The sequence below is a fragment of the Platichthys flesus genome, chromosome 6, assembly GCF_949316205.1.
Source record: "Platichthys flesus chromosome 6, fPlaFle2.1, whole genome shotgun sequence".
Lineage (NCBI taxonomy): Eukaryota > Metazoa > Chordata > Actinopteri > Pleuronectiformes > Pleuronectidae > Platichthys > Platichthys flesus.
The window spans coordinates 26,098,918-26,123,176 of record NC_084950.1 but is presented as its reverse complement, the minus strand read 5'-3'; the positions used below and the strand labels follow the sequence as shown (position 1 = coordinate 26,123,176).

The following is a 24,259-nucleotide window of genomic DNA, read 5'->3' as shown; positions in this document are numbered from 1 at the left end:
TATATGCTGCAATGGCAGTTATTCATATCGGGATTGAGATGGTATCACTCCCCTCAAGAGGAGGTAGCTTGGATGTTTCCAGGGAAAGGAGGGAGCACTATTCGAATCACGGACTGAAAACCCTGTCACCTCCTAGATTGAATATAGATTATGACTTGAATTGTTTTCTGTAAAGTATCACAATTTATTTGATATTTAGATTAAGTTGTTAATAATGTTCATCTAGAGCTGAGATTTGACTTTTTCTTTATTTTAGAAATCTATTAAAATTAAAAAAAAATGTCACCTTTGTTTCATTGTTGTTGAATAAATAATGAATCTAATGCACACACACACATTTCTGTGCATTATTCTGTGTGGATAGTCAACAAGGAGCTGGCGGTTCACAACATTGAAACCTCATCAGGCTTTATAGGGTTACATTTTTGCTGGGTGGAATTCTTGCTGGAGAGCCAATAGGAAGCTTCAATTTTTGCCCCTTTACCACCTCCTCATTAGCATGTTATGTAACTGGTGCCACTAGTAGGTATTTTTGCTTTCACTAGTTCAACTAGTAAACACTTTTAGCCTTACAAGTTCAACTAGTAAAGTCAAAAAACACCTCAACTAGTAAACTAGTGCACATCTAGTGCCCTAGAAAACATTTTGAGCCTTACTAGATTCCTAGTAAGGCTAAGTTTCTGTTGAACAAAAGTGTCACTGCTTGCTGAAAAATGTTATCTTGTTAGATTCTTTGTTCAACTAGTACAGTAAGATGCTGAACTAGTGCAACCAAATGTCTAACTAGTGCTGACAAAGACCAAACTAGTGGAGGGGACTGTGATAACAAGGATATTGAATAAATGCTGAAACAGTTTGGCAAAAAATCCCCCACAGCCATGAAAGCGAAGCTTCTGTATCTTGTTTTCCCCCATCCAGCCTAGCTTCACTAGCATGTTACCAAAGTCTATCAAACATTTAATCTTTTAACATTTTAGCATTTTACAAGATACATTTTTGAAACATTTTCAAGGTAAATTCCAAACGAAAAAAAAATGAGAAGGAGTTTGACTCATACGTACAAAGACCTTTGTGGAAAACAAGGTGTTACTGTCACCTTCTCTCAGCTACTGTAAATTTAACCAAATGCTAAAATGTTATCATGATTATGTTGGAAAACAGTTTTTGGAATTTCAGCTGCTGGTCTGGTTGTTCATTCCACATCTTACTGAGGTTCTCGTTGGTTACCACCATACCTGCAGAAATATGTAATCAGACACTGTGTTTTTTTTAGTTTGTGTAATTGCTTGATTTAACTTATTAGTTTCATCCTTATAGAAATTCAGGAACTTAAAAAAAAATTACTCTGTTATGTTCAGAAATGGTCACAAAGCTGAGTTGAAACAAATTGGATAGAGAGTGGATTCCTCATTTTGTTTAATTGCTCCTTGCCTACCTCTCACATTACTCTTAACATGAAAAGCCGGTTTAGCAAACATGGCATCATAGATGGTAAAAAATATACTTTCGTTTTTCCTAACCTCCACACTTGAACCAAGACAGACCGCTTGCCAACATCCACTCACAGGTAAATCTACTTATTTATGTATCATCTCTGAACAAACTGCTCTGCTCTGCTATGAGATATTGTAAAAACTGTCAAACTTTGCATTGGCTAAAGTGTGGTTTGGCAGATGTCCTATTTGTCAGTTTTGTGACAATCCATGTATCTGATAATCCACATTGTCTCAAATGGTTTATTTTGCTTAAGAGAAAACTTTTCTATCAAGAATGAACATTTAGAAGATGGGTACAGTCTATCTTTAAACTATAGTCAAGTGCCCATGTCATCCGAAAAACATCTTTTGCTCAGTGTAATCATCTCTTCTAAAGACAAAAGCCTCCATCCTCATTCTGTGAAAAAAGACCTTTCAAACTTTATCTACAGCTTACATAGCTACAAAAGAAAATCCATATCACAGCAGTTTAAAGGCAGCTGTTACAAGCAGATGTCATGTTGACTGTACAAACAAGACTTTTCAGAGTTGACAGACTAAATGAAAACAGATTTAGTCGTTTGACAACATTCCATGGCTTTGACTGTTAGTTTTGAGTATGTCAGTTGCGAGAACATGGAAGGAAGTTTATGCACTTGTTTGTGTCTGTGTATTGCTGTAGTGGAATTAGTATCCCCCCCAAAAAATGAAACTTGTGTACACTCGCTCCACTTGTATTTTAATTTTCCTCCAGCAATAGCTATATAACCAAACTTAAACTGGTTATATAAATTACCAAACTTAACTTAAAAGTTATTTTGTTGCTTAAATAGGAAAACAAACCGAATGAAGAGAAAATGATATATAGTAAAATATCAAAATTCGTGACTAATAAGTGTTCGCCCCCTTTGGAAATTTACTCATTATAAGTTTTTGGAAAAGAGTCAGAAATATAACTGTAAATCAGTTATTATATTCATTAATCATGCTCTTGTTTATTTTTTCAGTTTAGTTCTCCTTAAATTCAACACCGCAACCAACCAGCTCACAACCCAAACTTTTACTTTGAAGGCGAGATGTCTCTGGTTCCATCTACGGATTTCCTTAAATTTTCATTGTACAAATTTGATAAAGAAACAAGTTGAGTCGGTTGTTCACTGAATTGGATTGTATGTCTTCATTTGATGCTAGGCAAACGTTAACGGGGTTTAGTCACCTACCCATCAACTTGTATTTGTACATGAAAAATAATGAAATTAGGAAATAACTCCTTTTTCTATATGCAAGCTTAACAAGTACAGAGGATTTATACTTCATACACTGACCAAACGTGGCTTTGGCCACAGTGCACCACTGAACAAGATCCATTCTTACCACATGAACTCCACTCTTGTTCTCACAGACTCAACCATCCTCTGCAATTCCTACTTTTTCATTTCAGACATTAGGGTTAGGGGTTATGGTTATTAATGACAAAGACCAGTGTTCCTATGAACCTTTTCTATATCAAACACTGATCTCTGACCTCAACCAAGAATAAGAATAAGAATAAAACGTCAAGTATATAAAAGTATAACAAGTTTGCATTTCAACTCAGTATCAACACATTTACTGTGGATTTCGTAAGTTCACCAGATTTCTATCATTTGCTTCAAAGCCTAGGTCAGTTACATTTGTTTAATGCATGTTCTGTTATGAAATTTAGTGAAGTCTTACTTGATTCAGTTCATTGTGGTAAAGTTCTCTTCACTGAGGTATCCTTATATGTCATTTCCAGCTAGCTCCTTCTCTGTCTCAACAGCTGATCATGGATAAGCTAGAACTTCTATCTTCTATCTTCTCTGTATGCAAAACCATCTATGGAATGGTTGGAAATATGAAGACCAACAAGGAGCGCTGTCAACGACTCGCCCAAAGAGTCAAAGCCCTGGAAGAAATTGTTCTGTCAATCAAACAAAGGGGGCCGGGCCAAATGTCTTCCGCTGTGGTCAAGGCTCTGAATGACCTCTGGATCACTCTGATTTCTACCAAAGAGCTGATAATGAAATACTCCCAAACTAAGGCTTTTGTGAGCTTCTTGAAGTCCAAAAGCCATGAAGAACAGTTCTACAAGATGAATGAAAGTCTCACTTACAACTTCCAGGTCCTGTCCGGGGTTCTGCAGGTCGAACATGGGAACATGCTGTGTAAAGTCTATGACTCTGTTTCAGGCATGCAACACAATGAAGAGCTACCGCTGACTAGCCCCACATGTCTGATGCCTCGCCCCATGCCTACAGCACCCTTGCCTCTTACCATGCCTCTAGCTCACCCCACACCATTTATGCATCTCCCAATGCCAGTGCTTCCACCCACAACTCCAACACATAACTTTGCAAGCCCAAGGCCAGTGTTCATTACCACAGCTCCCGTGTCTAGGCAATGCATCACGCCCTGCATGCAAATATATAGCCCCAAGAACCCCATGTCTTTTAGTGGAGCCATGGCCCCTATCCCTCTCTCCAGCACTTTTATCCCCCAGTGTGGCCCTGCTGCAATGTCCTCCTTCAATGGCTCCATGGCCCCAATACCTCTCAGCAGACCATTTACCATCATTACAGTTTCACCCCAAAATACATTGCGTTAAAACAAGAGAAGCATGCTCTGTGACGTATAGGTAGAAAGAGGGAAAACACACGGGAAAATTAGACAAATCTATGAAATGTGACATACTGTAGGTAGTTGTTCAAAGAGTGTATTAGGTGAACACCTAAATGCTGCATGTATGGCCACTGTTTAAAAAAAAGGATCTGACAAGCACATGGGGTTGGGGTTATGTTTGAAAATAACTATTTCAAACTACTTGGTAAAGCTTTGTGTAGAAAAGCCAGTAGTGTAGCGTTCCTTCCAAAAATACAGCAGATAAATATTGAAAATGTATTCTAAAGAATGTTTGCCCAGACCAATGTTGCACTAGATTCAGTCATGGTGAGAGTACATTGAGAAAGGTTTGAAAGATGTTGTGTTTTTAAACCCCAGAGTCCTGATAAGTCTTGATCACAATAATAAAGATGCTGCTGGAATTTTTTTTTCTGAACTCTTGACTATAGAACTGAACAAGCTGCATAATACATACAGGTTTTTAGCAACTTGGGTGTTTACATGGGTATATTTAGTTGTGGTTTATTACATTCACTCTTGATTTTATGAGAATTACTTTATTGCATTCTGTGATATATAGTAATTATTGTGCAATCAGGAATTAATTAAAACAAAATACGTATGTGAAATTATTATTTCACATACAAATCACTTGGAATGGATTTGTGTATACAAAATATAAATTATTATTGTCCTTTGATGAGTCTGAGATATGATGTCATGTGAACTGTCCAATGATCTGACGTATGTCTCCTAACTATATCCCAAGCCTGCACATGTATTTAGGCTGAATGACTTCTTGTTCTTTTCACATAACTGTTAAATAGAAAATAGTCTGCTGTGTAGGAGATCTGAAAATACAACAGGCTGGAACACCAAATTTGAATTTGTGAATTTTAATAGGGTCTTTCTGCGGAAAGGATCAACACAGACAGTCACAGGGATATCAGAGTGTTGATGGAGAACAGTTAAATTCAAAGATCTTATATATGAGAAGTAAGTATGTTTGTCTGAGCCAGTTCAGACTGGTTCTGTAGGCTCAGTTCGAGACAGGAATTAAGATATGATTTGCATTTCCTTTGAAGATAAAGCAGACGGAAATTAAGTTCTTGGACAGTCATTAAGTATTAGAAGGGTCATAAAGGTATTAGACAGGTCATAAAGGTTTCAAAAACAGTTCAGGTCATAAAAGTCAGATTAATTTTCAACTACAAAATAGTTTTTCAACCTCACTTATTTTTTTCCGCCTCCACTGCTTACAGTGATTGCACTCCTTTTGAATCCTGGGTCCATGCCAGAAACATACAGACACATGCAAAACTTAAAGGTGATTGCTTAAATATAAGAAAACAACTTGTTTTAAGGAATAGCTGGACTCAACGTGCTGAGTCACTGCAAAAGTAAAAATATAATCCACATGCAGGTACAGAGTCCAGGGCAGAGTATGGCTGGGTGGTTGGACAACTTTAGAGATGCAGGTATCCTGAAGCCCCGCCCAGTAAAGCACAGACACAGACAGGATGAGCATTTGAAGAGAGAACACAAATGCAGGCCTGGCAAACAAATCCAGATTAAACAGAAAAGTCTATAAAGTTAACTGACACAACAGTTGTTTTTGGTACTAAAAGTGACAAAAAAGGAGTATCTTAAACTTTCAACTCTGTTTATATTGTTACAATATCGATAGTATAGGAAGATGAGCAATTTTTCATTTCCCAAACAGTTTCCTGGACTGAGATATACTCAATCATCTGCTGCCAAAAGTCTGCCAGATGATGTCACTGCTTGACTTTTACCAGCTCCGTGGCTGTGTGCAAGAACTACAACATGCACTTCCACATTTTTGCAGGGGGGGTGAGGCGCGGTGATCCTGAAAATGGAGAGGACAAACTTGTTAGCTCACTCATTTCCTCTACAGCTTCTTGCCCAAAGGAATAATACATGTTAAAATACTGGAACTAAAACATTAGTTTAGCTGAATATGAACCACGGACCCACTGCTAGTTTTTTTTAACATAGAGCTCAGGTCAGCCATCCAATAGGAAAGAGGCCTGGCAGACTGATGCATTATGGGTGTTGGGGAGAAAGGGCTACCTCAGCAATTTTTCTGTTTTCTTCAGTAAAGTTGTACCTATTTAGTTTTTTTATATCTTTCTGCAGCATACATCCTCATTAGAAGGACATCCCACCAGCAGTGAATTTATGGATCATACGCCGTATTTGTCTGCATTGTCAGTGAATTTACTATACTTTGAATGTACCCTCCTCATGATATGTGATATTTTTGAATAGAAAACCTTATTTCTATAACACTTTCTAAATAAAAGGGAGTTCTTATTTGTATGACTGATTTTATTAACTAATATTAATTGATGAAATAGCATCCATGTGCGGTTATATAGTAAAGTGTGGATATGATGAAATGCAGCATGATGCATCGTTGTGCATTTGAATCGTTTACTGCTGATTCGTAATCAAATCGTGAGGATAGTGAAGGTGCACACCTCTAGTGACACACAGTCATCACAGTCCCGTCAGACAGCAAGCACCTCCCAGCGCCTGTCACAGTTGTGGTGGTTTTTCTTCTCCTGTGTGGAGATGAGGTTGATATAACTTCTCCAGTTATTGACTTGCATCAAGAAATGTAGATTAGCTTGTTTGGTGAATTTAGGAGAAATCTACAGATGCAAACAGACAGAGAGTAATACATACACCATCTTAATGTGTATTTTTTGAAATTTTATTTCCATCACAGTGAAAGAAGCCATAGAAGCAAAATAGACCAAAATCAAACAATTTCCCAATACTTGGGGGGAAAAAAAGTTTTTGCCTGTAGTGTTCTGCCTTAAACAATAATTGCATCATTTTGATTGTAGGCTCCTCATCTGATTAAATTTGGACACTGATAAAAGAATTGCTCTCATAGAAGTACAACTCGGCTCCCTTCGTTCATATCAGAGAGCTGTTGAATCAGATCGTTCCCAGACGTCACAACACTGTTACCCACAATGTCCACAGTGAGTCACCGATACTATCCAGATATGATTTAAATGAAATCATAAATTCACTGATAGCAAAATCTTACTTGCCAATACAGTATCATAGTCAATAAACCATTTAAAATGATTTCAGAATGTATTCAACAAGAGAGAAATATATACTAAGCTCTCCTTCACTGCAGTGTACAGTAGTACCCTCTGGTTGGAATGTATAATTCTGATTCCACTCTTTGTAGTATGTCTTCCTGCTCAGCGATCTTGTTCTCCTGTTCTGCCAGCCTCTTCGCCTGCTTTGCTAGTTTTATCTCCTGCTCGTCCAGCCTCTTCTCCTGGTAGACATGCAGAGCCACCGAGAGAGTCACAAAGGCATCAGTGAGACTTTTGTTCAGGCTTTCAAACTCTTGTTTGTAGTCACTGGCTTTAACCATCTGATTCAGCTTGTGTGTCTCAATGAATTTTGTGATCGATGTAGCAGCTGCTTTCACATTCTCGCTGAGTTTCTCCAAAGCTTCCTTCACATCGTCAGAGAGTGGTTGTGGCATCTCGTGCTCGATGAAAAGCACCAGTTGCTCCAGGGCTTTCATTCTCTGGCAAATATGGGGACATTGCTGATCATTGCTCTTCATCCTATCATACAGGTTGTAAAAGGTCCGAAAGGGTGCAATGATCTCCATGATCAGCTGGCGAGACAGAGGGGTCTGGAAACAATGGAATGGCATCAATAATACATTGATGAGATATATACATGGTCATAGGGACTTCTGATGACTGCTGTGAGCTGTGGCAGTTATTGTAGTCCTAGCATTATAAGTTGAGATAAACTAACCTACACCAGGGGTCCCCAAACATTTCGGCCTTCGATCTCCAAAATGGTAACAGAGACTTGTGACCCCTGTAATCCCCAGAGAGGGTCACCGTAGGGGTTTTGCAGGGGACAAAGAAAATTGGAAGGCTGATGGCATGCTTCAATTTTAGCACTATATTTTATCTTTCGTTAATTTACCCAGAGGGAGTCCCTACCCATATTCTGGGAACCACTTTGAGACTAATATTGTAAACTCATCTTGAATTTTTAGTCAAAGATGCTGAGCTGTATGACCTATCAGGGCAGAACAGAAGATATTTTATACCTGACATTCTGCGTAGTTTTCAAGTAATTACTGCTGTGACCGTTCTAAACCTGACTGTTCACTTGACCTGTGTTAATCCTCTGGAGCTAATTCAGAATTACGTCTTATCATTAGTGGGTCCTAGACTATACTGTCGCTTTAAATTTTTTGTGCTGGACGAGGTGTTCAGAGCTTTTTATAACAGTGAATTATGAAGCGTGAAATTAGAAAACATTGTGTTCTACATGGTTTACAAAATGTACACTTCCCTGTGAAGTGTGAAGTTAGATATCACAAGATTACAAAGAGAGACAACGTTTGTGACATTGGTAGATAATGCGCAGTACTTTCAGAGGAAGTAAAGAACATGGAGGGAATATTTAATATATTTATTTTTTTAACAGTATGTTAAAAACTCAAAATGATATTACTGAATAACACAGAGCAACTTAAATATACCTAGATAGAAGCTATATTAAGATATGAGATGCCAAATACAGCTACTAAACATGTTTCCATTATCTTGAAAAATTGCAGCATTTTTTTTCGGCACCATGAATGGTAACAATCTAAATTTTTCAACTTTAGACATTGCAGAAAACATCATTCTTCTAAACAACATGTTCCAAAAGGACCCTATGGTAAAAACATCAATATAAAAAGTAAATTCGAACTGAGAGGATTTGTTTTACTCACGCTAAGTGGATGTAGACACAAGCTGCCTTTAGTAATCCAGGTGTGTGTATGAGAGAGAGTACGAGATATTTAATGTTCCTTTATCTTTACAGCAGGTTAGCTGATAAGATATCATCTTCCAATGAACATCATTTATGCACCTTGATCAGATTTGATTCCAAGTTATTTAAACTCTGTTAGATCACACATTGGACACAGCAGCAGGGGCCAGCTCCATGTCCTGCACAAGTGACACTCTGCAGCTCTTAATCTGCACAGGTATAGGTGACCTGTCTGCAGTTAGCATAGTTTCTGTGACTGCAATGCAAGAACTCAGCAGGTTGATCTAGGTGTTCAGCTCAGATTATGTTAATATTCTTAGAACCACATATTTTGTAAAGGTATTGATTTATTGACATTCAACACTAAAACACATCCATGATTGGCTTGAATTGCTGTTACTCTGTATGTTACATGTAGGTGATGCACCCGAAAAGAGTTGAGGTTATTGCCTCTCTGTCTGGGGCTTCTTAATTAGATATGAAAGTTCATGAGCGTAGAAACGCTTATGTAATGTTGTTTGTCCCTTTATCTATAACCTGACCTTTGGTACTGCTTGGACAGAGAAGGGAGTATCTGTAGATTTAGACTTTTCTCCTGTAGAGATATAATGTAATATGCAATATACATAGTGACATATACAATAATGTGTGAGTATGGTCAAAAAATCCTCAACACTCACTATGCTCAACTGCACCTACCCTCAGGCTTATTCTCACTGGTTGTAAAATGTGTCTCTCACAAGGTAGGTATATGTGGAGACACAACCAGGTCCTCAATTGCCTTGATAATAGAAATAAAGAGAACTGCTACCAATGCCTTGCCATTCAAAACATTAAACGCAGTTCAAAAGGACAACATTTGTCCACAAGGGGGAACAGGGAGAGAGAGGTCCTACTGGTCAGTTGAGGAGGCCCGAGACTTGGGAATTATGGTGGACATGGGCAAATGGCTTACAGTCCCATCAAATATTGTAACTACCACTCTTGCGGCAACCTGATACTCTGGTCAAACACCCTGATCCATGTCGTTTACTCCATAGAATTGACAGTATCCTGAGGATAATGTTGATGAAGAGAATGAGAGGAAAAGACTGCATTATGCAGACATGGCATTTGAGGTAGAGCAACAGGGCTGGAAAACAATAGGTGCATTGTGGAGGTTGGCGGCAGGGGTTTCATTGCAACTCTCACCATCAGGTTGCTCAAAGTGTCACAGTCTGCTCATCTCCTGTCTGCTGGTATTTTTCCACTCACCTGTCTCTGCTCCACTCTGCCAGTCAGCCACACCTCCTCATCAGGGCAACTCTCCACACCTGTGTCAGCCCTGGCTGCATTTAAGCCTGCTCCTGTCTCTGCTTCAGTGCCAGATTGTTCTTGTGTCATGCCTGACTTTCCAGCGTATTTTCCCCGGACTGATCACCTGTTGCCGACCCCGTCGATCCCTGACCTGCCTACCTCGTCTCTGCCCTGGACATTACCTCAGCCTTCTGCCTTCGACCACAAGTTTCGCCTTTTCCCTTCTGGTTACGCTCCTGCTCGGCGGCTCCACAGCCCCCCACTGGACCTGTCTACCAGCTAGTCTGCCTGTGCTGCTTTTGGGTCCTCACCATATTCGTGACACAAAGATCTGGAGATCCATGGACAAGTCCTGTAACAGACCATAAAAGACACATCACACACTGCAGAACTCTGGATCAGGAGGAAAGATGCCAACTTGGCCCCAAGATGCTAGGGACATGCACCCAGATCGAATCCACCTTATATCATCTGACGGCTTCTTGTTATTCATTTATTTTATTTATCCTATATCTAACCAGGGGCCTGCTCCACAAAGCAAGTTCAACAAACCCAGGACATGTTTTTGTTATCCTGCTTCACATACACCTACATCAACCATCATTATAACCCCCCTATGAAGCTGGTTATCAACTGCCTAAGTTAACTCTGGGTTTTCTTAACTACGAGCATGTTCACGTGACAGAGGCAGAGTCGCTAATTAGGAGCAACATTGTCAGAAGCATGAATCAAATTCTAAAAATGATATGAGAAGAAATGCTGACATCAGCCAGTAGAGTTGATAATACTGACAAACAAAGTGAATCGATCAATCAATTTTTTTTGAATAGCCTATATTCACAATAACAATTTGTCTCATAGGGCTTAGCAAGGTGTGACATCCTCTCGCCATACTCAACTAAGGAAGTAAGGAAAAACTACAAAGAAACTTAACAGGGGGAAAAAAGGTATACGCTATTCAAGTCACTGAAACATAAAATGTCCATCTCACATCCTGGATTCACAGCGCAAATTAATAAGCAAAAGCCAGTGTGTCACATGTAGAAACAGGTGAGGGCCCAAATGCAGACACTGTGAGGCAGGTGAAATGGCAAGTGATGCAGAAAGAAGAATTTAATAAAACTGACTAACAGTCTTTGGTAGCTGATTGGCGGGCACTGAAACTGGCATGTGGTAAAACCTCGGGAGGAGGAACATGACCGAAAGAAACAGGACTGAATGAAACCAAAGTGAACGGAACAGAAATGAAAGGTATATCCATGTAGGTAAATGGGCTATCTGACGGAGGAGTGTTGGGAGCACATTTACCCCAAAAGAGGCAGAGATCCTTGAGCTTGAGTGTGACACAAAAGGACAGAATCCGACAGGAGCCAGAAAGTCAGACAAAGACAGGAAGTACAGAAATAGACACATTAAGAAAAAAGTCCATCAATCAAAAATTTCCTTGCCCTTATTTTCATTCAGTCTGCAGAATTGGGTGAGATTTATCTCCTCAACTGTTGCCTCAAGGAAGGCAACAGTTCAACTGGTGTCTCATTGACAACTGATTTTTTTTTTTACTGCTGCAACACGAGTGGCCCTTGGAAAATGCTGAGGGGGAGTCCAGCATCCATTTCTTATGATGTATCCATAGGTGGCACTGCTGTGATCTCTACAGCCATTTTTAAACCCAACTTTTGATATGCTTTACGAAATAACTATAGACTCAATCTACACAATGATCAGAAGAAATTGAAGAGATGATTAATTTTTTCCCCAACCGCCAATTATTCAATTATTTAGGTAGAAAATCTGTTTGATCTTGAGGAACCCTGGTACTTATACATCCTCTGATACTGAAAACAGCTGGCCTGACAGATCATCAATTAAACAGCTAGTCACAAAGCATCCAGACCTGATTTGCGCCTCCTTCACCTTGCAGTGAGTTATGCTTCTGCTTCAACATTCAGGTCAATAAATCCAGGGTGTGTCAGAGCAGAGTTGCATGTGCAAAACCCATAGGGGGGAAGGACTATAACTGTCACAAGGGAAGAGGAAGTTTTGAGCAGCAGAGGGAGGACTCGAAGTCTGCAGAGACAGTTTCATTTTCGGCCAGCACTCAAACAAAAGACACTTTACGTGGGTTGAGACAGGCAGCTTCCACTGACTTCCCCTCACAGGTAAGTAATCTTTTTTGTTTTGGTTGTCCTTTCTGACAGCTCCCTATGGCGGTTTACTCTTTAAGAAGGTTTTGCTGAAGACACACTGGGCTAAAAGCCTGGTGAAAACTGACACCAGGAAGACTTATTATCCACAGGGAAAGAGAAAGATATGAATTCTGTCTGAGGAGTTGCAGTTTAAGGTGGAGATAATCGGTTTAACAGGCTAAGGCACAGAAGAAAAACTGAATGTACTGATTAAAAAAAGACAAGTATTTACTCGCTGAACAAGTCTTCTACACACAGATAATGAAGAGCAGGATTTGTAGACACATAAGAATTCTAATACAAACAATTGCTTTAATTGGAAATACAGAAGAATTATAAATCACCGTTTTGGAGAGTACTTGGAGTACCCGGTGCGGATCTTGCACAGTTGGTGCCCTTGAAAAGAGGCTGAATGGACAACAACAATCGGTTAAGTACAGTAATGTTTGCTGTAGGTAGATCCTCAATATGAATAAATTGGTAAGCTTGTTTGACCCTCCCATGTTTTAATATAAAGTATATGAGGCAGTGGTACGTTGTTAATGTTAAGACTGTATATCCAGAGACCTGCAGCATTAAATCTGTCTGAAAAAAGGAAATCAACACAAGTTTCAGTTCCTGACATTTTATTCCTTCAGCGAATGCCATAAATAGACCAAAACCCCCAAAGCGGTCGGGTGTATCTCAACTTTTTATTAGATCATCACTAAAATGTTCTTTGTTGTTATTTTCAGTGGCAGATTAATCCATATTTTCTACAGTAACAGCCCTTCTCAGTTTCCCTTACCAGTCTAACATTGCAAGTTTAGCATCTTCGTTGATTCTAATCAGCTTGTCCTATTCAAGTTGGCCTGTTCTGGTTTGATGAGGTAGTGTTGTTCGAAAGGAGAATTGTAACCACTTGTATTGAAAAAACAAAGAAGTTCTTGGCAAGTGAACTTCATCTCTAACTTCTTCTGGCAACAAGCCACAGCAGCAGAGAATGTTTTTTAAATCAGGCTTACTTGGGGAATTGAAAATTAACTCACTTTGCTTCAGGTAACATCAATTCGGGAAACTGTAGATCACTCAATCTTACTAGTGAGAAGTTAATTTGCATGCATCTCTGATTTTTTTTTTGTCATTGGCATAATGTAACTTCCTCTCACTCTCTCTCTAGCTAGTTATGGAATTTATAGAGCACATCCTGTCCATTGCCTCAGCGATCCACACCCTGGTGGAGAATGTGAAGGCCAACAAGAAACGCTCCCGCCGTGTGTGTGACCGAGTCACAGCCCTGAAGGAGCTGGTTGTGTCCATCGAAAAGAGGGACACGGTTCAAGCCTCTGCTGATGTGGGAAAAGCCCTCGAGGAACTCTACATCACTCTGCAATCAGCACAGAAGCTCATCGAGAAGTACACGTCGGCCAACTTGTTGGAGCGCATCCTGAAATCCAGCAGCCACGGAGACGAATTCAACAGTGTGAATGAACGCCTAAATGATGCCTTCCAGCGACTGTCTGTCGCTCTGCAGCTGGAGCAGGGGAACGCGCTGTACCGCGTGTTTGAACAGACCTCCAGAGTGGAAGCAGATGAGATGGATGGGAAGGAGGACGATGCAGAGCTCAAGAAATGTGAGGGATCCTGATTTTGACTTAGTTTTTGTAGCTTAGATTTAGCTTAAAATCAAACTGCAATATGTGTTTTCATAGGAAAACATTTCAAATATACGCTTGCGGACCTGTCTAGGCTTAATAATTCCTCTATGTCCTCAATGAAAACGCCCTCATGACAGTATTCTGTTGGTGTTGCACATTGACCCTTGTCTCATTTGAACACTTATTAAGGCTGGAAGTATTTAGAATGTTAGAAGATGGTTTAATGATATTGAAGGTCTCGTTGCCTTTGTGTCATCAGTATTATTTCTTCCTCAGTGCTCCGGGATCACATGAAGAGCCAGGAAGACAAAATGGAAGCCTTACGATTAGATGTGGAAAAGATTATGGAGCTATGTGAGTACACCAGATCACAAGCTTCTAGATTAGTTTAGTATTGCAAATAGTGCTACATGCATCGACCTCTAACACTCATGGGCTCACTATCCAATTGTTTGACTTAAGACATAGACACAAACGCCACTCCAAATTTATTATTGTGTAGTTCTGGAATGGCTGGATGTGGAGATAAGCATCTGTTTGCTAAGCTGGTGATGATATGTCAGTGTTATGTTCAATAATTGTTTATGATGACAGAAAATCTGACTTCACAGGTCTAATGGACATTTTGAGGTGTGACATAGCTGTTACCAGGATGACAGATGACAGACTCAAGAGTTTCTGGTCTCTCTCTCGGGTTAGGGTTAGGGTTAGTGTGTTAATGTGTGTTATGATTTGAGTGCTATACAAAAGAAATGATTTTGAATTGAATTGTGCATTTTGACAGTGGATAAGCCCAGCATGACCAATGTGGATATCCGAATGATCAAACCAGCAGAACTGGAGTACGAGCTTCCCAAAAAGCCCTTAATGGTGACATCGACCTCAGAGCTCTACAAAGGAAAGTACAATGGATTCACAGTGGCCATCAAGAGATATACGGAGCCTGTAAAAGCCAGTCCAAGGTCAGTGCTCCACTGCAGAAGGATACTGAATGAAAGACAAGAAAGTAATTCTAACTGACCAGACAATACTACTAATGTAATTTTATTTTAAACTATTATGAGTTTGGCCAATTTAAAGTATGAAGTTGTTTTTTACAGTCCTTGAGGCTGTAGGTTTAAACTGATATAATCAACATTTTCATAAATCAATTAAATGCAAACTGCAAGAGGGTTTCTTTACTCAGCAGGGTTTTTAGTTGTTGGTGGGTCTAATTATGGAACATGTTGCACACTGCAACATACACATAATACATTTTTGTTGAACTGATGTACTAGAAAATTATATAAATTAAAGATATATATAAAAAAAGCGTCAGCCAAATGACATGTAGGGGAGAGTGGGGTAATGTGGGACATTTTTTACATTTGCTCCCCTGTAGGCGAGCTAAAATGATCAGTAAAATGTACACATTTCCCATTAATTCAGGATGTTTTCTAGAAATGGAAATGATCAGAATGTCTTCAGGACAAAGGGCAGTGAAAATATGATTGTTAAAAAAAAAGTGTTCTTGTGTCCCACTTTACCCCCAGCTATGGGGTAAAGTGAGCTAGATTGACAACCTAGTGAGCTAGATTGACAACCACTAATATCGGACTAGTAACAGCATCATGGGGATTGGTCAATTAAGCACATTTATGATTATTATGATTCATGTGATCTCTTGCACACCCTAGCTTTTTTCTGCGTATTCAAATGCCAGTTCACGCCACTTAACTGGAGCAAGGCCATGGAACTTGTCAGCTAGTTGTTTCAAGTGTTTGACAAGCTCCTCCTCCATCTCATCTGTGAATATTCTCTTTACCTCAGCTACTGCACCCCAGGCTACTGATTTTACTTCCCCTTTCTCTTTTTTCTTTATGAATCTTTTGAGGATTGTCTTATCAATATTTCTATCCCTTCCAGCTTTATTTAAGGACTTCTTTCCTTGCACCTCAGCGGCTGCACTCTCCATCTCTGCGAGGTTGTCTTCCTGGTGTAGTTTCTTGGCATGATGGCTTTTCTACAATGTTTATGACATTAAAAACAAAACATATATAATGTAATATAACACTAAAATATGTTTAAGACTAAATTTAACTTGTGCTTCATGGTGGGGTAAAGTGAGACACTGTCCCACTTTACCCCAGTGCATTTGTCCCACTTTACCCCGAAGCCACAATTTTTGAAAAACAAAATCTTTTATCAATTCAGGCTAATCTTCAGCTAGCATCAATCACATGGTTTTATATGTTGGAAGTTCACCAACATGTATGATATAATTTTTTGTACCTGAATCAATTTGTTTTGACACAACAGTCGATTAAGTTCAAAGCATGAAAATTTACTTCTACATGCAAAAAATACATTTTTGTGAAAAAACATACTTACCGCAGCACCTGCACCAACTTATCCTTCATTGCAAGGGGGGAATGGGGGGGGGGCTTTTAAACATAATAGTCACATGACCACAAATGTGTTCCGTTACCTAGATACAGGGGGTGTTTCACATCATCCGATGTCCCACATTACCCTGCTCTCCCCTAATGTATTATGTGTCAGCTAATAATTTCTTCTATATTGGGCCTTTAGCAATCTCTACTTCATGCATTTACAATGTAAGGGATGGGGATCGACATCCACAAAAATGTTCCTCAGAGTTTATTTGAATCTTGTATGAAGTGGCAGTAGACTCCAATGTTACAGTCTTTTCAGTGCAAAATTCCTTCTTTTGTTTACCTTTGTTCTGTTTTGCGACATCTCTCTGGGAATGAGAAGGACTTTTATACAAATGACACTGTATCTTTGGATCCAACTGACCATCAAGCATTTAAATTGAAATTATTTAATGAAATTAGTTAATGAGTTAATGATTGTCGATTGGCCAGAAAACTCAGTCCTCCATGAGTCATTTTACCATAGCCTGTGATATTGTATCAATCTAAGCATTTTCTCTAATATGTAGTCAGGTACGGTCTGTTTTCAATAAGGAAGTTGAAACCATGAGACGTTTTGAGTCGCCCAACATCCTGCGAATGTTTGGCATCTGTGTCCAGGATGAGGAGGGTGAGTAGGAGTGAGGATGAAAATCCCAGATGACACCTTCAAATTAAACCTTTAGAATTCAATCAATGTGTATGTTTGCCTAGGACCCAACACTCAGTTCCTGATTATCATGGAGTACTGTGAGAAGGGGAGTCTCCGAGAGGTTCTGGATTCTGACTCTAAACTGTCCTGGACCAAAAAAGTTCGGATGTGTCTGGACGCAGCACAAGGAATCTACCGGTCAGTTAATGTTTTCCTTTTGCATTTTATTTACTGAAAAATTTGAATGTACAAGGTGTGCAAGGAAATATTGAACAGAGAAATAAGTGAGGTGTGTGTGGGGGGGGGTATTTACTTGAGCAGGTGAGTTTAAAAAGTAAAAAGCTATTTTTTTGGTTTTCATTAAAATTGTCATTAGGATAAAATTATGGGTCAAGGTGTATTTAATCTTCCAACATGCTATTGATTAATATTGTGAAATAGGAAAATGATCTTGAAAATCTATTTTCTCTAATTCAGTTGATTGAATCACTGACAAATAATGGTACAGTTTGTACTTTATCGCATTATTTCATAGTGACATAAGGATTTCTGCTCAGTGATTCACTCATGAATTTGTATTGCCTAAATTAAATTGAGTGTATTGTCTTAAATAATAATTAGACATTATTATTTTAACTAGTTTTGGTGCTGATCCTAATATTATCCCAAGGTAAAGGGATCTTTAAAAGGGCACATGGAGGCGCTAGTCACACCAAAAATGTATAGCGTGTTTTTTGACAAATGGTCAAACAGAGAAACCATGAAAACATTGTTTGATATTAAAATAGATCATTTTAAATTGTCTGACAGCCTAAACAGGTGCTGAAGTGAATATATGTGCCATTCAACCAAAACAATGAGGAAAAACGCACCAGACAGAGCTGTAGAGTTGGTGAGAATTATTTGTGGACTTAGAAAACAAACACATCTTCCATAATTTTATTTAGTGTTAATTAAAAGAGCACTTAGTTACAGTTAATAAGTTCATCATTGTGATACAATTATTTTAGTATTTCTTTCTCTTTTCAGATTGCACCAAACTGAAGAAAAAAGTAAGGTTCATGGATGCATCAACAGCAGCAAGTTCCTGGTGGCTGAAGGCTACAGGGTCAAGGTAGTGAAAGCAGAGTATGCCGGGTTGGCTTCAATCCATCTGAATTGTGGCAGTTGAGATGTTGAGGCCAGTGAATAAAATCTTGATATTATTATTTATTTTTTTCAGCTGGCAGGTTTTGAACTGGCACAAACAGAGACGTCACTGAAAAAGCAAACAAAGCCCAATAAGAGCGAGATCGGGTCCCTGTGTTACTCCTCTCCTCAGACGCTCAAAAACATCAACCACTACAACAAGGAGTGTGAGATGTACAGGTCAGAAACCACCCACTGATTAACCAACCGCTGCGTTACACTTTCAGCACATAGGCTTTATAACAGTGGTGACAGAGGGATATCCAAGTGTGGTACAAATATTTTCTGTTTATCATAGGGGTGAATTCAGGTTCTATGGGACATCTAAACTTCACTCTGTTTATTTCCTGTTCGAACTAAATCTAGTTACTAGGACTTTTACTGTAGGTTAGCATGTAAATCATGTGACTAAAATCACATGACTTCATGAGGTTGATGTCTAGAGACGGCCGGGCAAGTGTCACTCAGAAGCTCTCCCTTGGAATGCATGACAGTGTCAATGGCAGGATTCTGACAAGATACTGTTAGGGATATATATCTTTTATAAATAAAATAATGTTCATTAATGTTATCAAATTATGTTTGTGATGTTTTCAACAAACAAAATATGCACTGAGTGGTATAAACTGTGTTTAATTCATTTGGTGTTTCAAAACTTTCGTTAGCTGTCTCACTTTATCAATCATGATTGATAATGTGGGACAGTTTGCTTTGGTTAATCTGGGACATTGAAGTTCTCACAATGGGGGAAATATACATTTAGTGACTTCATGAAGTAGATAAAGATAAACTAAAGGGAGAAGCATTTATTCTTCACTTGTCAGACAGGAGATAGTGGTAAAAGCAGGCGGCCCCTATATATTTAAACTGATTGTCTGGCTAGCCAACCAACACATAATGAGTTAACTCTCTAGGAAAAAGATGATCCAAAAAAAGAGTTTCTGTATGGTCTGCAGGCTGTAGCCATTGTTGTTTCGAAACATGTGGAGAAGACCATGGGCTGATCAATGCTGATGGTCTCACACCTGTTTGTTTCCTGAATTATGCAAATTACGGAATAAATAATCTGTTATTGTTATTGAATTAATTACATTTCTTTGAATAATATACATTTTCTTATTCAGCTTTCTGTCCTTTTTGCATATGGTTTTTCCTTCCTTTTTATTCCTTTTTTTTATATTGGTAATGTTGAGCTTAATATGCTTGGGAAGGGGATTTAGGTTATTTTAAAATGAAAGAAAAAAGATTTCGGGAATAAGTCGCAGAAGACAAAATTTTAACAAATGTCCCAGATCACCTGAATTCACCCTACATATTTTAAAAACAATTCAACACATTATGAGGCAACATTTTCTTAAACTGCATTGTTAAATCTACAAGCATATCCAATCTGAACAAAGCTGGTGTGTGAATAAATGCTCATTGATATTTACTCTGTAATTAATCCTTAACTAACAGTGCCGTATGTTAATAAATCCTAAATTCAGGGTTGTAACTTTCTCGCATTCAGGTTTTTATTACCTAAAAGTAATGAAGGTGCTATATGTTAGTATGTTTGTTAGTGCTAGCTAATTTACCAGGAGGTGCTATTGATTGTGTTCATACAGGCTGCTGCTCAGTATTACCCCTGCCTCATACTGTCAATAAACCATTGATAAACCATAAAATTAATGGAGAATGTTGTCTTTCAGCTTTGGCATCGTCCTGTGGGAAATTGCAACTCGCAAGAGACCTTTTCATGGTGTGTATGTGAGGACTAGCCATTGATATCCCACTCTAACCCTAAATGTAGTTTTGCAACTCAGATATTCACTTCCTTTAATTGAGAAAGTCAGCTGCTAAAAGTTGAATAAGTTTAATTCCTTTATCACTGTGTTTATTACAATAGCATCCAATTATCTGCCAGCAAATTGTTTCCTGTTAAGATTTACAGTTTCAAGTTTTTTTTTGTGCAAGTTATTGTATTCTGTTTGATAGTCATTTGTTCAGTCAGGAAGATAAGCTTCAGATACAAACAAGTAATTCTTTGTGTTACATTTCTATAAACCACCCTTCCCCACTCCAACACTTTAATTACACAAAAGTAAAATCCCACTTTGAAAGTTAAAAGTGGATTGTAGCTTTTGGAAAGAATTGGAGTCTGTCATTGTGTAAATCATGTAAATCATGTCTCCACTGTGCGATGTCATCAATATAGATATAAAGTTCCTCAGTCTGCTACTGCAATATATGATATATTTTTCTGTCATGTTAAGTGTTATTTATTTGTTAGTATAGATAACATGCAGATTAACAGTCATATAGTTAGAGTGAGTTTAGTTCTCACTAAACGTTTTTCACCACAAAAGGTCAGTCAGTTCCCGAAAGTTCAAGATTAATGCTTAATCAGCAGTCGCCGATAGCCAAGTGGGAACTCTTCAAAGATGTGACAAGAGAGGCTCGCGTTGCAAACTCCGATCAGATTGTTAGAAATGTAGTCCAGCCTGCTGGAAGTGGTTGTTGAAGCGTTGAGTTGGAAATAGGTATAATTTATGAATTAATAGCAGTAGTGCTAATTATAAACCTTGAGGGATCTTTATCAATTATTGAGGTATTTTAATTGACATCTAAAATTCACTCACTTAATCAATGGCTCGCTCACTCACACATTCACTTGTGTTCTTGCTTCTTCCAGGATTTTCAGATGCGGAAATCTATCAGAAAGTGTACGAAGAGAAATTTAAAGAACCTCTACCTGACGACTGCCCTAAGCAGCTGGCAGATCTGATCAACGCCTGCCGGGACTATGATAGCTTCCAGAGACCATCTGCTGGAGGTAAATTAGTCATTGCCCTCACCTCATGTACTACCGTCATGAAGTTGGCAGGTATTAGATAGGAGTGAAGTAGGTTTCGGTTAATGATTTGAGACATTTGGTGTTTGTGGGGATGAAAGTAACATAATTTAAAACCCTCACAAAAAAGTTTACACTGTAAGAAAGCAACTAAAGATATAGTAATAACACTGTGGTGCTCTTTTTCTTCTACAGTGATGCTGGACAAACTGCGGAGCTTGTTGACACAGATGGAGGCGGAATAAAACTCTCATCATCATCAGAATGTCAGGCCGATCAGAATAAAGTGTTTAGTCAATGTAATATGCGAAAAACTTAAAGATAAATCACCAAAAGGTTTACAAGGAACTAAAAGCTACAAGTTACTGTGACCAGGGGCTGGCTTTACAGGGGGTTGGTGGATAGGGGTAACAGAGAGTTCCCAAAGGTAACCATATAATATAATAGGATATAAATATTGCTTTGAAAAATGTTACGCTCAAATGTGGCTGTTATTGGATTTGCACTGCATATGCCTACGTTCATATACAATTATTTGTGTGGATCATATAGTTGTGATAAAAGGTGTGGGTTGGCAGCACAAATTTTTCAGTTTTCAAATTGGGCAGCAACATTCTTAAGTTTGGGAACGGCTGCTCTACTGTATATAAAGGCTACTGGTCTGAAAAGTGGCTGGAGGTCAAAACTTTTAGCTTCCAGGGACATAACCTGCTGCTGCCACAGGTTGGCAGTAAATTACAAAATGAATGCAAACAGAGAACGTCAGATCTTTTATGAGACAGACCACTATTCTGAGATCCTGCTATGAATCGGCCATAATATGGAAGAAGATAATAACAAGACTAATAAAGGCTTATATAAAATAATCATAACTGTAGCAGTCACATAGACAACACTCATGGTACCACTTTTGTTCACTGTTCACTGTTGTTAATGCAGATGTCCACTTTAACAATAAAAGGCTGCTTTGCTGACACCGTCTACGCTGTGTTGCTTCCCTTCCTCCTCGACAATAACTGGGTTGTAACATATACATATTATATACATGCTACTTTTCTTTAAAAATACTTCCATCCTGCGTTGAGGAATAGAGAGGAAACAGGTTGTGATGACCAGTTAACAACTCCATCCTCACCATATCTGTGTGTCTGTTCTGAAGGGACGTACAGTTTTAGAACGTAGGGCCAGATGGTGAATACCCCTTGTGTTTTGAGGTCTGCACTTCTTTGATGTTATGGGTTCATGTTTTATTCTGTGTCTGGAACATATTTTCTGTAAAGGTGTGACTTATAGGCTGCATCCTAAATGTGTTGGAGAGGAAATCATGTCAGTCAGCTGATTTTTTCGAACAAAGGATAAACACAGTTCAACCAGAGTGCTGCAAAAAGTCACTATAGAATTCAGGTGACCTAAGGATCAACTTCTGCAAGACATGAATAGATGGTAACGGGTGCTCCATAAAGTTTATGTCGAGCTGTACATTAGATGGAATTGTCTGCTGTAAGCATAAACTAGGATGTTAATAAGTAAAGTAAGTGGTTATTAAGCTAATTCCATTACAGGACCTTTCATCCGTTGTATACCTTAGTGTCATTGGGAGTTTCAGCACTTTAAACACAGTTAGTCTTCTACTAGGGCAGGCTGACCACAGTTGGAGTCCAGAGCTAACCCACAGTTGAAACACAGAAAATATTTCCTGGGAAAAGTTTATGTTTTAGACAACTGGTCAAGACACTTCTATTGACCCTCATGTGGCTTTCTCTAGAGAGATATATCTTCAATTTCATTCATCATCGTGACACTTGAGGTTGATCATATCATAGTTTTTGTGCAATCTACTAAAAGATCTATCGGCGTAATAAAACAACAGAAAAATAAACATTAAAAGCCTCCATACTGCTCATGTAGTGTCATCCAAGTGTCCCAAAGCCCCAACATTTGTATTGGACTCTGTGTCGGGATTTGGGGACACTTGGATGACACTACAGAGTCAGAATGGAGGCATGTTCCTGTTGTTTTATTACATCTGAAGAAGAGGTCAAGGGTTGCACACAGTCGCTGCAAGCATGGGTATATACACTCCTGATCAAAATCTTAAGACCAGTTAAAAAATTGCATGAATTTGCATTTAGCACTGTTGAATCTTAGGAAGGTTCTAAGTAGAGTTTCAAAATGTAAAAAGAAGAAATGGGAACAAGAGCCCAAAATTTGTGAGCAGGCAATTTATTGAAAACAACAATTTAACTGAAGTAGGCTGTTCATCAGCTGATCAATAGTTTAAGCACAGCTAAAAAAAATAAAGAAAAACCTCCTAAAACAGAAATTAAAGTGTCAAAAACTGACTCAGTAATGAGTAGCTCCACCATTATTGTTGATCACTTCAAAAATTCGTTTTTGGCAATATTGATGCAAGTGTTTCCAAAAGGCTAGTGCGAATGTTGTGCCAAGTGGTGAAGATGGCTTCACGAAGGGCATCCACTGTCTGGAACTGAAGTCCATTTTTGTAAACTTCCCTTGCACTCCATCCCCATGTTCTCAATTGGATTAAGATCAGGGGAACACGCAGGATGGTCCAAAAGAGTGATTAAGATTAAGATAAGATATGTTTATTCATACCAAACACATGCACAGACATGCACAACACACCCATGCAATGGCAGGCAAATTCAACCTCTGCATTTAATCCATCTGTGTGGAGGACACATAGAGCAGTGAGCGACCATGTACGGCGCTCGGGGAGCAGATGTTGGGGAAGTAAGGTGCCTTGCTCAGGGGCACTAGACAGGGTAGGGAGACTCTTGGATTTTTGGACAGATCAATCCAGGTTCGTCTTTTGTTGTCTCTCTGTGGAGTTGAACCAGAGATAAACCAGAGACCTTCTCTGCCCATAGTCCAAGTTTCTGCCACTAGACCACCGCCTGTTATGCTTCGGGAAAAAAGTCTTGGTCAGACGGGCATTGTGAATTGGAGCGTTGTCCTGCTGAAAAACCCAGTCGTTACCACACAGACGAGGGCCCTCAGTCATGAGGGATGCCCGCTGCAACATCTCCACATAGCCAGCTGCTGTTTGACGCCCCTGTACAACCTGGAGCT

General features: G+C 39.0%; 1 protein-coding gene across 3 annotated transcripts; it reads left to right on the top strand.

The window, feature by feature from the left end:
- Positions 1-12,276: 12,276 nt before the first annotated feature.
- Positions 12,277-22,147, top strand: LOC133955710 (mixed lineage kinase domain-like protein). Of its 3 annotated transcripts, none has more exons than XM_062390694.1 (11): positions 12,277-12,415; positions 13,602-14,055; positions 14,356-14,433; positions 14,864-15,041; positions 17,024-17,124; positions 17,208-17,343; positions 18,175-18,259; positions 18,368-18,513; positions 20,025-20,074; positions 21,008-21,148; positions 21,362-22,147. In XM_062390694.1, exons 2-11 carry the CDS (start codon positions 13,608-13,610, stop codon positions 21,409-21,411), a joined length of 1,413 nt encoding a protein of 470 aa, XP_062246678.1. In that variant the 5' UTR covers positions 12,277-12,415; positions 13,602-13,607; the 3' UTR covers positions 21,412-22,147. The 3 variants fall into 3 exon arrangements, with proteins under 3 accessions (XP_062246678.1, XP_062246680.1, XP_062246679.1); XM_062390695.1 differs by having other exon boundaries at positions 12,327-12,415; positions 13,606-14,055; XM_062390696.1 differs by lacking the exon at positions 14,356-14,433.
- Positions 22,148-24,259: the final 2,112 nt, after the last annotated feature.